Here is a 15,136-nt window from a genome sequence, read left to right on the forward strand (position 1 = left end):
TTAAAATGTTATCATTTTATTTGAATTTAAAACTGACCCATTTCATATTTTGAGTGTTTTATTTTTTTTATCTTTCTTAAAATTTATGAGCTTGCATCTGTTGTTAAATAAATTGGAAATGTCTAAATATTCTGCATAGTGTGGTTTGATTATATTTGGTTTTCTTCAAATAAAATAGTTTATATCATTTGTTATATTTTGAAAAACTAATTTATACATAATACTTCACTCATTGAAAAATATTAATTGTATTAAATAAAAATAATAATTTTTAATAAATATTAATTATTTTAAAGTCACATCACTTTGTTATAATAACTAAAATAATGAAGGAGTGGCATGTAATATATATATATATATATATATATATTATTTATAATGTATTATATTTTTAAGATGTTAATTTTAGTATTTATAATTTATTTTTTATTTTTTACTATAATAAGATTAAAATAAAAAAAATTATGTATATCATAACAATAAATATACACTAAATTTCATTTGAAATCTTTTGTTTCCTCTTTAAATCCTACCCTACACCACACACATAGTAGCAATCATGATTATCATGACCTGATACACTTTTTCAAAGGTTTTGTTTATTTCAGAACTAAAATGGCAGATTCTCAACCTTCTTTTTCACTACTAACAAACAATTTTAGTTCCAACCCCACAAAAAACCAAAATCACCAATATCAAAATTACCAGGATCATCAATCACTGCACATCTCCAAACTCTCTTGAAACATCTCACTGTAAAAAAATATATAATGAGCATTAGTAATCCTACATCTAAATATCAAAACTAAAAGCACTTTACTTAAGCAAAACAAACTGTGAAAACACTAGTAAACAATTAAAAATTAATTTATATTATTTAAAAAATGTTAGAAATACATTAATATACAATTTGTTAACTGAAATTATGTTTAAAAGTGATTTTAAATAAAATATAATTATTTAATTTAAAATTAGTTTGTTAAAAAAAATATTGTTTTATAATTATTATATTTCATAAAATATATATATCTGAAATTTGATCAAATTATGAAAAAATTCTATCTCATGTGTATATTTGATGGATGAATTTACTTTTAATAAAATAAATATTGCACGTGCATATTTAAAAATACTAGTCTTTATAAACAATTTAATAACATCATTAAATATAATTAAGAATAGTTAATGAATAATTACTTACATTAAAAATAATATTTAAAAATTAAGAAATATTTAATTTCAACCACACTAAGTTATTCTAACCTACTCCAATATCAATCTTTAAGCCCTCGCCGCACCACCAACCTCACCTCTAAAATTTTTAAATCCAGAATTTTTGTCTCTCATTTTCTTTGGCGTCGTTTCATGGTAGAGTTTTGATTTACCATTGACATGTATCTTATGCATTTCAACAGCCTCACCTATTGACGCATGGAGACGGATCCTTTTCGGAATTACTCCTTGCGGTTGAAAGAGTTGGATGTAGATCCAGTTACTTCTCCTTCATTTACATCGACTTCTCGATCTTCTTCCTCTTTTAACTTCATTTAACTTCACTCGCTCTATTGAAATCAAAAGTAAAACAACAGAAGAAGAAAAGTTTGAGAGGCCAACAACATAAAAAAAACCAACATATCTAAAATAAAAAATTGTAGATACAAACTATTTCGAAAATCAAATTAAAAAAAATGCTCCTTTACGAGAATAATGATCAAATATTATTTTAATAAAATAATAAAAAATATATTAAATGAGTAAAATGAAAAAGAAATTGTATAAGGTTACCAAATGGTTTCAGGAGGAGGAGAGATTCTATAAATAGGATATGATGCATGATTTCTTTTAATATCATAAAAAATATTTTGGCATCTAATCTAAAAAGATTGCAAATTATATTATTGTTTTTAAATTTCACTGTCACTTTCTATAGTTTTATTTATTTTTATTATCACTTTCCTTATAAGTTTATTATTGTTTTTTCCTTCATCAAAATACCATTAATTGTTTTAATTTATAAATAAAAAATGTCATGAACCGTTTTCTATTTTCTATTAAGTGGAAGAATTGAAGAGTTTAATTTTAAAATTAAAACTTCACCATTACAATTTTTTATCTGTACATTAATTATTTGAAGGTAATTTTGAAGATTTTATATTTACAAATAGATTTAATGATATTAATAAAATCGACTAACTATGAATTAATAATAAAATGTCCTATATTTAAGAATGAAAGGAGTAAAGTAGGTCTTTAGAAGAACAAAAAAATGTGCGAAACAGAATATGCTGGTAACATTAGGAGAGTAAAGTTTAATTAAGAAAAAAAAAGATGGTTATTTAAAAATATATAAGAAAAGAGAGGGGTACTTATTAAATTGAGGAGTGTAAACAATGAATTGTTTTAATACAAAACTCGCTGGGCTGGGTATGAGAGGCCATTATCAACAAGTGGCCCAAATGAAACGACGTAGTATAATTCAGTATTTTGGTCTTTTATCCCTCACACCTCACCCACTACTAAAAACCCTAGATTTCTGACTTAGGTTTCCTTACTTCGCTGCCATCCCTAATCTCAGAGCTCCTGCCGTCTGTGATTGGAATTCATGGCAAGTTTCTCTGCTAATTTCATCAATTTTGTTTTTGTTGGTAAAATCTAATGTCCATGTTTCTGATTTGATGATATTTTCAGGCTCCCAAGAAGGACAAGGCTCCCCCACCATCATCAAAGCCCGCCAAGTCTGGCGGTGGCAAGCAGAAGAAGAAGGTTCTTGTTTCTTGTTCAAGTTCTAATTTTGTTCCAATTCTTTTTGTTTGTCAAATGGGTAATTCTAGACAAGTGTGATGGATGGGTTTGTGATATTAATGTAAGATTTTTGTTGCAACAGAAGTGGAGCAAGGGAAAGCAAAAGGAAAAGGTGAATAACATGGTGCTGTTTGATCAGGGGACCTATGACAAGCTCCTCTCTGAGGCACCCAAATACAAGCTTATTACTCCTTCCATTCTCTCTGATCGTCTGAGGGTACTTGTTTTGATTTCCTATTTTATAATTCTTATGCTAAAGGTTTACTCGTATTGATAATGGCTTTTGTGTTCGTGGCATTTTCATTATTTTGATGCATTATACATATTTGTATGTTTGTTGGGAAAGATGAGAGTTTGTTTAATCTTGAGACTCAGATTCAAGTTGCAACCGTTCCTCAATTGGTAGTCTTCTACAAGATCTGCATCCCTAGACCGACGTGGATTTGTCTAAAACAGTATTTAGTATCGCTATGTTTTTAATTTGGATGTTCTTCACTCATTGGAAGAGATTCAACTTCAATTGTTGCAAATTTGATACGTTCCATATCTTGTCTGTCAATTGAATAGTATTACAAGCTTTTTAAACCTAGAATTTATTGTTAGTTTAGTTATTTCCTGTTTACGGGTCTCTATCTGCTCTCTTACTTTCTTTTGAGGAATAATCCTGGATAATTTTTTTATGTTAACTATTTGACAGCCTTCTTGCAACATGGGCATGCCTACGTTTTCTTGTAATGGCCTGTTTGATATTTTTCTAGATTTGCTAACTATAGTTTTCCTCTGCTAATGGTAATTTCCAAACAGTAAATTGTGTAGTATGATGTCAGGATTCAATACCAATTTAAAAACCTATGCATTGGTAAATTTTAGGTATACTCGTTATTTAGTTAGGAGGTCTTCTCTCCATGACAAATATGTCTGAGCCTACCTCATTTTGAAATTTGCAATACAAAAAACCGGGTAGTAGCTGAAAATTAATTCTCTTTTTTAGTTCGTCTTCTGCACCATAATTTTGTATTGGGCATACATCATCAAACACAGTGTTTTGCACTCTTTGGTCTAGGCTATTCTTTCAGTTTCTTGACAATTGCAGTTGCAATGTCTTATTTTTACTGAAATGTTCTGGGCATACATCATCAAACACAACTTTTTTCACTCTCTTTGGTCTATGATCTTCTTTCAGTTTCTTGACAATTTCAGTTGACCGTAGACTGATGAACTATATTAACCAATGACTTGTACTCAGCAATATATATATATCTTATCGATGACTGTAATCAATTTTGCATGCACTTTGCAGGTTAATGGATCACTTGCAAGGAAGGCTATACGGGAATTGATGGCTAGAGGTTCCATCAGGATGGTGTCTGCCCATGCAAGTCAGCAGATTTACACCAGAGCTACAAACACCTAGATGTAGTATTCCGCTTAATTGATTTTGTTTTTCAGTTTGAGACATCATGCTAGATTGACTCATTTCCGACAGTTTATAATTTTATCGTTTATTTCCTTTTACATCCTTGGTAATTATATATTTGACAACGCTTTCATATTTTATCGTTTGGGCATTGTTAGCATCTTATTCTGTCGTATTTCTTCGTTGAATTACTAATGTAGGTTTCTACTTAAAAGCTAGCCTTAAAGGCCGGTTTATGTTTTCAAATCTAAAGAAAGATTCCGAGTGTAGAAATCACTTCGGATAATTTTCTTAATAACTTAACGTGGTGAGTAATGTTATTTGTGTAATTGCCAACAAAAAATTGGTAATATAAGATTACTCCAGTGGTGGGTCTTCACTTTCTATAAATTTTAGAAAACTTGTAAATTATATATGATATTGAAATTTCTTATCTTGAAACCTTAATAGCCATTCGTGTCAGTTGAATTACTCCAAAGGGCTAGAATTTCTCTTATTATAAAATAAAATAGCTTAAAGGGCATGTTTTACTACAATGGTTTGTAGTCTCCGGGGGATATCTGTAGTGTTAAACATTGCTCTACATGTCCTGATATAAAACTTTTAGCAGTAGGAGAGGTACTGAAATATCAATCGAAATTGAAGGTAGTAAGTAACTGTGTCACCGATGAAGAATGTGAAGAAGGTTACAACTTATGATATTTTTCAAAAGATTTATATGGTTCAGATTTTGTAATATATACCTAAAAAGATGGAAAGAATTGAAAAAACTTATAAATTTATAAGTTTTGAAAGACCTCTGTAAATATTTAAGAAACATTCAAAATTAATAGAGTTGATGATGATGATAATAATAATAATAATAATAATAATAATAATAATAATAATAATAATAATGATAAGGTTTAGAAAGTAAAATCAATATAATTTTTTTAGTAACTGATTAGTTTTAACTTTACGTCTTCTTCGCAGTGGTCTTCCATGCTTTATCATTTTTTTACGATCCTGAGTTCAAAAAATACGTGTAAAGTTATGTTTTTTTTTCAGAGGAAATTGAACACACAGATTTTTAAGTTATAAAAAATCTTAATTAAATATTATAAAACTTTCTTATAATCTTAATTAAATATCACAAAACATATTGATATAATTTATTTAACAGTATAATTGAACTATATAGGTAGCTGATCACCATCTCACCGTTTATATTTCAATTTCAAATTCGTTAACCGTTTATATTTCGATTTCAAATTCGATTTCAAATTAGTTAAGATAACATCTTTATACAACATAGTATAATAGGACTTCTTATGCAAATAAATTCTTTGAAATCTTAACCTAGCAGACTCCGTTAAGTTCAAATTTCAGTTATAATCCTTGTTTTTTTTCTCCCCTTTCCCTCACAAGTAGTATCAGCCATGTCTCACTTTGGTGTTATTTCAAGTTCAGCTTCAAAATAAATAAAAGAATAATAGAAGAGTTGGGATGGAAGAAGTATGAATATTTGACCCGTTAATGTCTACTCAAAATTAATCTGATACATCAGCTAATAGTGAAAGTTATATGTTGTTATCTGAATTGAAGTGTTATGCTCCAAGTCTATTCTTGGTGTTTCTAGGCTTCATGTTTTATTGATCAATCATTGGAACAACATCTCGTGGCTGATCTCATGATTGTCTCTGCCCTTCGGTTGGTGGCTTTGTGATTGATCAACTGCTCTCCATTATCATTGGTGGGCTCAAATATCAGAACTTCAATTCAATGAACGATGCGATGGTTGTCTTCCTATTATTATGAGACAAATCAAATCAACATTCAGTTTCCTTATCATATCTTTCTATATTATGCTGACAGCAAAGCAAGGTCTATAATGCACAAACACCGTCACAACTACACTCTATGCTAAAATTATATTTCAGCAATAACACTGTCTAAATCAGAATACTGGATGGAGCCTATCTTGTTCATAAAATCCATCACTTTCATTTTCACATAAATGTTGTTTTAGCTAATTGACAATGCAGCTTAATGAAAGAGGGGAGGGGCGAGTCAATGGTCATACTCATCTAAGTAAACAGAAGACAAGGAAGTTGCATTTATTTCATGGCATATCTGCTGTTATAGAGGCTTCCTTTTACACGAAAGGAAAGACGTAACAATGAAGCCAAAAAGCAATGAAACTTCCAAGTCAATCACCGGCACACCCGAGTACAAAGTGACAAAATTTAAGTGATAGAATGACAAATGATTGTATATTTAATAATACTAATTCAAGATGATTACCAAGAGGTATGGAGCTTTCCTTTTACCAATTCAAATAGTCTACATGTACACGTGCATGCCTCAACATGGAGAAAATAATTCGTCACAGAAGACAAAAAATGTAATTGTATCAGTGGCAACTGCCAAGATAATGTCAATGTCCTCGTGCAACTTTTGATAAAGAAACATTGTACCAAAAGAAACAATGGATCACAATCCAAGTGAGATTATAGAACCTTGAGGAAAGCTAATAAAACAAAGGGGTATGAGTTGTAAAGATTAGGCAGGGGGAACATCACATTAACATATCTCTGATAATATTTATACCAGTGTAGATCTGTTAGCAATTATTTGTATTGGTTTAAGATGAGAATCCTAGTGTCTCCATAGCCATATATATTGATCAATAGCCAAGGAAGGATAGCAAGTTGGCCATTCAATTGCACATATTCAATACCAGGTCCCTCCTCTTGTCTAGTTGAAGAAAAATGACAGCCTCTTCATTGAACCACAAATTCCACAACCATGCTCGTTCTAATAGTTTGCCCTCGAAGCCACACCCTCTCATCCTTCAGTGCAATGAGCACTTAGCAAGATTAGGTGCCTATGAAACCATCTCTTCTTCATTGCTTGGCCAAAATCTAACTAGCCTTCTAGATTTGCAAGAGTGCATTGAAAAGTTAGTTCAGTTACCCTTGACTCAAGAAGCACTTGTCCAGGAACGCCAAGAGAAATGGGTGGATGATCTCTTGGATGGATCTCTAAGGCTCCTTGATGCATGTACGGAAACCAAAGATGCCCTTCTGCACACCAAGGAGTGCACCCGTGAGCTACAGTCAACTATAAGAAGAAGAAGAGGAGGTGAAGTGGAACTCACAGTAGAGGTTAAGAAATTCTTGACCTCAAGGAAGGTGGTGCGAAAGGCCATATTCAAAGCCTTGGAAAATTTGAAGGGCAATGCAACTAAAAGCAACCTTGCCATCACTAACAAAGACTACCAAACCATGGCATTGGTAACCTTGTTAAAGGAAGCTGAAGTGATCACTTTTTCCATATTTGAGTCGTTGCTGAATTTCTTTTCTGGATCAGCACAGGCAAAACGAAGCAGCTGGGCTTTAGTTTCAAAGCTAATGCACAGCAAAAGGGTAGGGTACGCACAAGTAGCAGAGGAGAATGAGTTTGCAAAAGTGGATGCTGCATTGCAGTTATTTGCATTAAACATGTCAACCAAGTCAAACGATATCAATGATTTGCAAAAGAAGCTTGAGAACTTGGGAACCTGTATACAAGATCTTGAAGAAGGACTTGAATCGCTGTTTAGGCGTTTAATTAAAATCAGAGTTGCCCTTCTCAACATTCTTAATCACTAGTTGAGGTATCTGAAGGCATCAAATTTTTGTATGGTGTAGATACTATCGTTCTGGGTACACTTGTAGATAATGTACTTCCTATGTTGATGATATGCTAAATATATCACAATATATTGTTCATATATTGCAGATATGCATTCTTGACATATTTTCATGGAATAAATGCTCAAAAGATCCAATCGCATTAGTTTTTCTCCCATTTCCAAAACTCAATTCAACCAAATAGAATCACAAATATGTTAAATTTATATTAATTTTCCTATTTTTTCCTAAAATAAACCCCAATTTTATTATGAGTATATATTAGTACTTTTTAAAATCATATAAGTTTATTTTGATTAGTGTTTTGTAACTTACACCAAGCAGATTCATGATGAGATTTAATAGTTTTAACATTCTTTTTTAACATTTATTATACATTTGAGTGTTTTTATTTAACAAGTGTTTTGCATCCTTACCTCTCCCTTGCGAATTTCCCAGTTGCAGTGTACTGTAAAACTACCTACTAACCTTGAAGGGTAGAAAACTAGCTTGTAAGTATTGTAATTATTATTCTTCCACGAATTAGAAAATAGGGGAAACTGGTTTGCTGATAAAAAAAAAGGGGGAAACTGGTTTCACCTGTATATGATTCAATAGGTTACATGCTGGTAAAAGAAAAAGAAAAAAAAAAGAGCTCAAACTGTCATTTTCAATTAAAGAACAATAAATGAAGAAGCATAGGCTTAGTCTGACCGAGAAAAACTCATCATGTGACCAAAGCTTCATTAGATTGTACAATATTCTCAAATTCTAACACTCTTCTTTAAAATGTTGCTCTAATACTCAAGTCTTGATCATAGTAATTTGAACTTGCTTTTTCGGAATGCCTTCGTCATTATATATGTTAATTGATCTTCAGAGCTGCAATGCTCCAATATGATTTCTCTGCTTCGCTGATTACATGATATTTAACCTTGATATACTTTGCTCTTCCATGTTCAACAAGTTTCTTTGCAATTGCAATAGCCGATTTATTATCAACTCCTAAAATAGTTGCTTCCATATTTGTATTACTGTTAAAGATTGTTTGCTGCAATCGAAGGATTGTGTCAGTTATTCACAGGAGGAGCGATGCTGAAACTGGATTCACAATTGAGGTTCAAAAATACTTGGCGTGTAGGAAGAACATGAAAAAGGCAATTGAAAAGGCCTCAAGAAACTTGAAGGCAATACAGAATAAGTTCATCACGGTTTCTTCTTCAAACAAGGACAAGGAGACTTCTTCCATCTTTAGCTTCTTAAAAGTGGCAGAAGTGGTCACTATGAGATCGTTAGAATCTATGTTGTGTTTCATTACTGGACCCAAAAGTCAGTTAAAGAAGAACAGGTGGTTGGTGATCTCCAAAGCTTGTGCGGCCTAAGAGAATATCTTCTGATTCTGAAGTGTCTGATATTAATGAATTTTCAATGTTTGATTCAGTGTTGAAGCTTCACATTAGCTTAAAGCCTTCAGTAACTGACAATTTTCATAGCCATGCGCAAAATCTAGAGTTGTGCATCGAAGATATGGAAGTTGGAGTTGAACGCCTCTCTAGACAACTGATTATAAAGAGAGTTACATTACTCAACATTTAAAGCCACTAATCAACAAAATATGTTTCTAACCATTCACACACTTTATACTCCTTTTTGATCATTTGTATGCTATACTTCTAACCCTTCAAATTCTCAAATCTCTATTTTCTTTTTCTCTTTGGTAAAGAAAATGCTTATATATGTTCCCTCTGTTCTGAGTCCGGAAGAACCCGTAAAAATGCTGAAAATGAAAAAAATCCTGTACTCTCAGACCCCAAAAGAAAAAGAAACTACAAATAATGGCAGAGTAATTTTTAATATCTACATTATTTATTTTGTAACACATGCAAGTGTATGACTAAAGAAGGAGGAGTTGGAAAATGACAATCACTTAGCATCAAACTTTAGCTCACATGGGATTCAGCCATTCCAGTCAATTTGAATCAAATAGTCGACATCATATTTAATTGTTCTGACATTAACGAATAATTTGTTCGTATTTTAGTGCTGCAAGTGCAGAAAACAAAGTGCTTAATGTCTTCCGAGTTAAGAGTCTTGAGTTGGAGTGTTCCTGTGCATAAGACATAGTTTTCTCTTTGATAGCCAGAAGTGGCAGAACAGGCAGCTACCCCGCAGTTCTATTAGCCAGGCTGCTAATTGCATGTTGGGGGCTTGATGCTGTCAACAGATGCACACCCAGAGGATTACTGCATAGGCCTAAACCGCAAGCAAGGGAGATTTACTGGAAGCATGGGAATATAACCCATGTCAAATGAGGAGGATAAAAGTTAACTCTAAATCTTTAACCACTCGTATCAGCTCACATTGGGAGAAAATCCTCATGTTTTGAGATCTTAATCAAAATCATTTAGTTTTTAATTAGTGTCTGTCATATATAAACATGAAAAATCTTATGTCTCTGAATTGGTGAATTCCATAAATATCAGTTGATCCCCCGCTGGCTCCTGGTCATTAAGTGACAAGGTATAACAAAATTTAACTGTTAAGGTTAACATGATGAACAATACACTAGTGTCCTACCAGATATAAAAATTGAAAATATCTTGTAATGAGAGTCTGAGAATCATGGGGAGCCTGAGGAGATGTATCACGTATGTACTTGTCCCAGATGACACCTAGAAAGAAAGACCAGCAATATAAGGCAAGCATGAGAAATGTGAGGTACACATTCATTCCAATTTTACTCTTTATATTCTCCTTGAAGCTGACTACAGTTGAAATTCACGCAGGAAAGCCTTACCAAGGAGTTGTACTTTGTTTACAGGCAATTCAAACGTAGAGTTGGTTCATGCTTTGCACGCACACCAACATAGAAGAATGATGTGACAAGAGGAGGCAATAAGTGGAAAAAAACGTACCCTTTGTATTTTGAATATTTTAGCAATTTTATGGCGGATAAGTGCAAAAACTGTTGTCATGATGTAATTGATGTTCAAGTTCCCAAGAAAAGATCCACTCAAGAGATAACAACAAAATTTTAGAAATATTTTCAGTTCATTATATCACTAAGCGTATACATCTACAATTTGCATGTACAAATGTATCTATATCGATCAGTACAAAAATTCAGTCCCAGCTATGTTGGACCAGTGGTTAAGGACATTAAGAAGGGAGACTCTGATTTTGATCAGTCGCCTAAATAGAAACTCGAGTCCTTCTTCAAAATCTTGAATGCAGCCCTCCATTTTCTCCAAGTGGCTTTGCAGATTGTTTGTTTCTTCAAATTTGCATGTCTTGGCAAAAACAAAGGACTGCAATGCTGCATCCACTTGGGCAAATTCACTTTCATCTGCCACTTCCGAGCAACTCACTCTTTTTGGCTGAATCATCATTGAAATTGAAAGCCAGCTATTTGACTTCGTTTGTGTTGACCCTGAGATAAATTGCAACAGTGTCTGAAATGTTGATAGTGTTGCCACTTCTGTGTCTTGTAATAAGGTAATCAAAGCCACTGTTTGGTGGTCTTTGTTTGTGGTGGATGAGATGTTGCAACTCTTTGAAGTGCCGTTCAAATTTGCGAAGGCTTTGGAGATGGCCTTTTTCACCACCTTTCTAGATGTCAAGAATTTCTTAGCCTCTGCTGTCAACTCCACTTCACCACCCCTCTTCCTTCTTATGATGGAATGAAGCTCACGTGCGCATTCTTTTGTGTGCAGTAAAGCATCTTTGGCGGCACTACACACATCTAAGAGCCTTAAGGATCCATCCAAAAGCTCATCTACCCAATTCTCTTGACGCTCATGGAGAAGGACATCTTGAGTGAGGGGAAGATGGGTCAAATTTTCAACACACTCAATCAGATCTTGCAAGCATCTTATCTTATGGCTAAGAACCAATGAGGAAAAGGTGGTTGCTTTGGAAGCCCTTAAGCTGTCCAAGTGTTCATTGCATTTTAGAATAAGAGGGTGTGGTCTAGAGGGCAAGCTATTTGAGCGACCATGGGAATGCAATTTTGGGTTCAAAGGAGAGGATGCCATTTTTGATCAGATGAAAATAAGAGATGAGAAGAAGACTTGATTTTGAATGTAGAATTGATGAGTCTATGCATCAGCTAATGGCATCTTGTCAATATATATTATGGCTGTTGGAGGCATAAAGAATCTCTTCTAAAACAAATATCAATGAGGCTAACTAATCGAGATTTGGATCTAAACATAATTACAGAAATGTTAGAATAGTGTCTCCCACCAAGGAAACTATCCAACTCGTTATTTTGTCTCAACTTGCTCTCTCACATGCATGATTGATGATTATGACATATTCAATGCAAATGCCTCACCCAAAACGTGTTTCAACCTTAAATATAACTCACCTGCACGCCTGGACTGCTGTATTAAGGGTAAAACAATGCTTGGAAATCTTCTCTCGAAGGAACAAGAATCACATCGCATCACTCGTTCCCACGTAACGCTTAAATATTAATATTAAGCTTCTAATCCTTGGTCTGCCCTGGTTTTATGTAAAGGCTATACCATCTTTTTTAGAGTATGAAGATGCAATACACGTGCGCGCGCTCATTGAAACAGATAACTAAAAGTCTAGCCAACCAGAGCTTGTTTTATCGTGTACAATGTTTTCCGTCTCTTTTTCTGTTACAAACTCATTATCATGGGTGTGTTTCAGTCTCTGTGGGTTATACATCTTAAAAGAACACGGGTAAAAAAAATGTTCTCTGTGATGGGAAAAACACGCGGAAACAACACACGTAATCACGAATCAACGGCAGAAAATAAACAACACAAAATTTAACGTGGTTCGGTCGCTAACAACAACCTACATCCACACGGGCAACTATTAGGTTTTCATTCTGCCCACCAATTACAAGTACAATGATCTCTTTAAATAGAGATTATAAAAGAGAGATAATCATTAAGCCCAATTACTAAACATGGTGTTTAGTGAACTCAACCCGGTTTAGCTTCATACCCAACACTATGCAGATAACGAGGTATAAAATTTCACTAGGATTAAGTAATGGAATTTCATAGATTACGTAATAAGTTTATTACTTGACTTGGATAGTTTACAGACTTTACATAAAGTCAAGTTCACAATAAGCACTGCAGCCAAAAAGAAAAAGGAAAAACAGAAGTTAGTCACAATCCTGTGTTAGAAATTATTTCTTAATTCAATCTCTATTACTATTTTACACATGAAGTCTCTGAGAAAAATATTGTTGATCATACTTAATGGTAGATGATTTTATTTTAATGAAACTTATTGGTCCTTCAGAACACAATCTCGTTCAATCGAGCAAAAAACTTGGATTTTAACCTCTCTGCTGTCTTGCAAGTCAATTAATAATAAACTGCATATTAAGAGAAGATACCAATCAGTTTGTCTTCATAAAAGGAACACAATCATCTTCCTTTTGTATTTTTTTTTCCGAACATGTGCGTGCGGACATTTACATTTTGATTTAACCATTGACTTAATGACAATACTAAGCTTGACAGCTAGGATCCATGTTCAAATTGACTTCGAATCACATGTGGGCTGAATACTTTATTTGCTGAGTTTTCTTTTTTCTGTCCCCTCGTAATAATTTTTTGTTTTCTAATCATGAGACTTTAGTCCTCCTCCTCGATCCTTCATTCCATTTTCTTTCTTGTATATCGGAGTGCTACAGTTTTAAAATTGTAAAATGTTTGTTCAATCTATACTTTGCTTTCACTTATTCTAGAGGTGAACATTGCAAGAATGGAGGGAAATTGAAAGATGAGATTTTGAGTGTACTCAAGAATAGGGAACAAGCCAGAAGATGAAATGACAATAGTTTGATCCTTAATTAACACATTTTCTTTTAGAAAGAACAGAACTTAATTACGTTGATGTACAATTGGTAGACAGTACTCGTGGGGTCAAAATTGAGTTCAGAAAAATCATAGACATGTACAATGGTCAGTGATTGAAGATGTTGAGAAGGGAAACTCGGTTTCTAATTAGTTTTCTTGAGAGCTGCTCTACTCCTAATTCTAGATCCTGAATGCACATCTCCAAATTTTCCAGATGGCTTTGAAGATACACGATAGATGAAGACTTGTGATGGAGGAGAGACAGCAAAGTTGCATCTACTGTCTCAAATGCATTCGTGTTTGATTCTAGAGAGTCACAAGTCACTCTTTTAGGCTGCATCAGCTTTGAGATTGCCGACCATCTGCTCTGTCTTGGTTGCCCCTTCGGGTCATAGATAAACACCAACAAAGATTCTAATGACTTCATTGTGACCTCTTCTGCTTCTATTAAGATACTAAGCATGGGCAAAGTGCCAATATCTTTGTTCGAAGGAAAAACTGCATACTCACTCTTGATCGCTTTCAAATTTCTCAAGGCCTTTCTAATTGCCTTCTTCAATTTGTTCCTTGAAGCCAAGTATTTTCCACCCTCAATTGTGCAAACAGTTTCATCACCTTTCCTTCTTCGGATGACTGAGTGAAGTTCATGCAGGCTTTCCTTTGATATTAGTAAGCATTCTTTAGCTGTACTGCAGATATCCAAGAGCCTCAGAGACCCTTCTAGAAGGCCATCAACGCATTTGTCACTGTACTCTCGAGCTAATACTTGTTGTTTGGTTGTCAAATGAAGCAACTTAGCAGTGCAGTCCTGCAAATCCAGCAAACCATCAATTTTGTGGCTTAGTGAAGATGATGATGTTGAAGAAGTAGCTTCACAATCCTTCAACATTCGCAGATGCTCCTCGTATTGTGATACGAGTGAGTGAGGTGCGGTTGGAAAGCTGTTGCTTCGAATGTGCAGGGAGCTCTTTGTGTTTATTTCAGCAACTGCCATTTTTATTTTTAATTTCAGAAAACAAAAGGGTTAGGGATAAGACTGTGTTGTGTGTTCTGAACTCAAGGGTTGGCAACTTAGCATCTACTCTATATATAGTGGAAGTTTGCTTTTTAGACAGGAGTTGACATCAAACAGTTAATTCACTATTAATTAGTGTATAAACTTGTGCTACTATTTTTGCATAAAACATGCATTTGCAACAAATTACGTGCAATGATCTGGGAACACTGCATACTCATCGCCATCGAGATACGACAATCTTTGATGTCTGAAGATGAAGAGATACCCCCACTTTGGTTCCGATGATCAAGCCTTATAGAGTTCAACATGTTCTGTTTGATTGTTTTTATAAATGGATCTGCTTTTCCTCCAGCAGACACTAGATCCACTTCCAACGTTCAATCCAACCACCTGC

The 15,136-nt window shown here is 33.7% G+C and overlaps 4 protein-coding genes and 1 pseudogene across 4 annotated transcripts; 3 read left to right on the forward strand and 2 right to left on the reverse strand.

Moving 5' to 3' along the window:
* Nucleotides 1-2,468: 2,468 nt before the first annotated feature.
* Nucleotides 2,469-4,317, forward strand: LOC137823195 (Ribosomal protein S25 family protein). The gene is made up of 4 exons (XM_068628360.1): nt 2,469-2,605; nt 2,689-2,763; nt 2,885-3,019; nt 4,103-4,317. The coding sequence occupies exons 1-4, from the start codon at nt 2,603-2,605 to the stop codon at nt 4,214-4,216; spliced, it is 327 nt and encodes a 108-aa protein (XP_068484461.1). The 5' UTR covers nt 2,469-2,602; the 3' UTR covers nt 4,217-4,317.
* A 2,438-nt stretch (nt 4,318-6,755) lies between these two features.
* Nucleotides 6,756-7,973, forward strand: LOC137821219 (uncharacterized). The gene has a single exon (XM_068625703.2). The coding sequence runs from the start codon at nt 6,970-6,972 to the stop codon at nt 7,849-7,851; it is 882 nt and encodes a 293-aa protein (XP_068481804.1). The 5' UTR covers nt 6,756-6,969; the 3' UTR covers nt 7,852-7,973.
* A 1,047-nt stretch (nt 7,974-9,020) lies between these two features.
* LOC137822149 (uncharacterized) lies at nt 9,021-9,477 on the forward strand (annotated as a pseudogene).
* A 1,505-nt stretch (nt 9,478-10,982) lies between these two features.
* LOC137823006 (uncharacterized) lies at nt 10,983-11,980 on the reverse strand. Its single transcript, XM_068628076.2, has one exon. The coding sequence runs from the start codon at nt 11,904-11,906 to the stop codon at nt 10,983-10,985; it is 924 nt and encodes a 307-aa protein (XP_068484177.2). The 5' UTR covers nt 11,907-11,980.
* A 1,708-nt stretch (nt 11,981-13,688) lies between these two features.
* LOC137822151 (uncharacterized) lies at nt 13,689-14,766 on the reverse strand. Its single transcript, XM_068627054.2, has one exon. The coding sequence runs from the start codon at nt 14,716-14,718 to the stop codon at nt 13,831-13,833; it is 888 nt and encodes a 295-aa protein (XP_068483155.1). The 5' UTR covers nt 14,719-14,766; the 3' UTR covers nt 13,689-13,830.
* Between the last annotated feature and the right edge of the window lie 370 nt (nt 14,767-15,136).

This window comes from Phaseolus vulgaris, chromosome 9 (genome assembly GCF_051622355.1).
Source record: "Phaseolus vulgaris cultivar YP4 chromosome 9, ASM5162235v1, whole genome shotgun sequence".
In the NCBI taxonomy this organism is placed as follows: domain Eukaryota; kingdom Viridiplantae; phylum Streptophyta; class Magnoliopsida; order Fabales; family Fabaceae; genus Phaseolus; species Phaseolus vulgaris.

Coding starts and splice junctions, on each gene's coding strand:
- LOC137823195 (XM_068628360.1), top strand. Junction 2,764..2,884: donor GTGGCAAGCAGAAGAAGAAG/GTTCTTGTTTCT, acceptor TTGTTGCAACAG/AAGTGGAGCAAGGGAAAGCA. Junction 3,020..4,102: donor TTCTCTCTGATCGTCTGAGG/GTACTTGTTTTG, acceptor TGCACTTTGCAG/GTTAATGGATCACTTGCAAG.
- LOC137821219 (XM_068625703.2), top strand. CDS start 6,970: ATGACAGCCTCTTCATTGAACCACAAATTCCACAACCATGCTCGTTCT.
- LOC137823006 (XM_068628076.2), bottom strand. CDS start 11,906: ATGGCATCCTCTCCTTTGAACCCAAAATTGCATTCCCATGGTCGCTCA.
- LOC137822151 (XM_068627054.2), bottom strand. CDS start 14,718: ATGGCAGTTGCTGAAATAAACACAAAGAGCTCCCTGCACATTCGAAGC.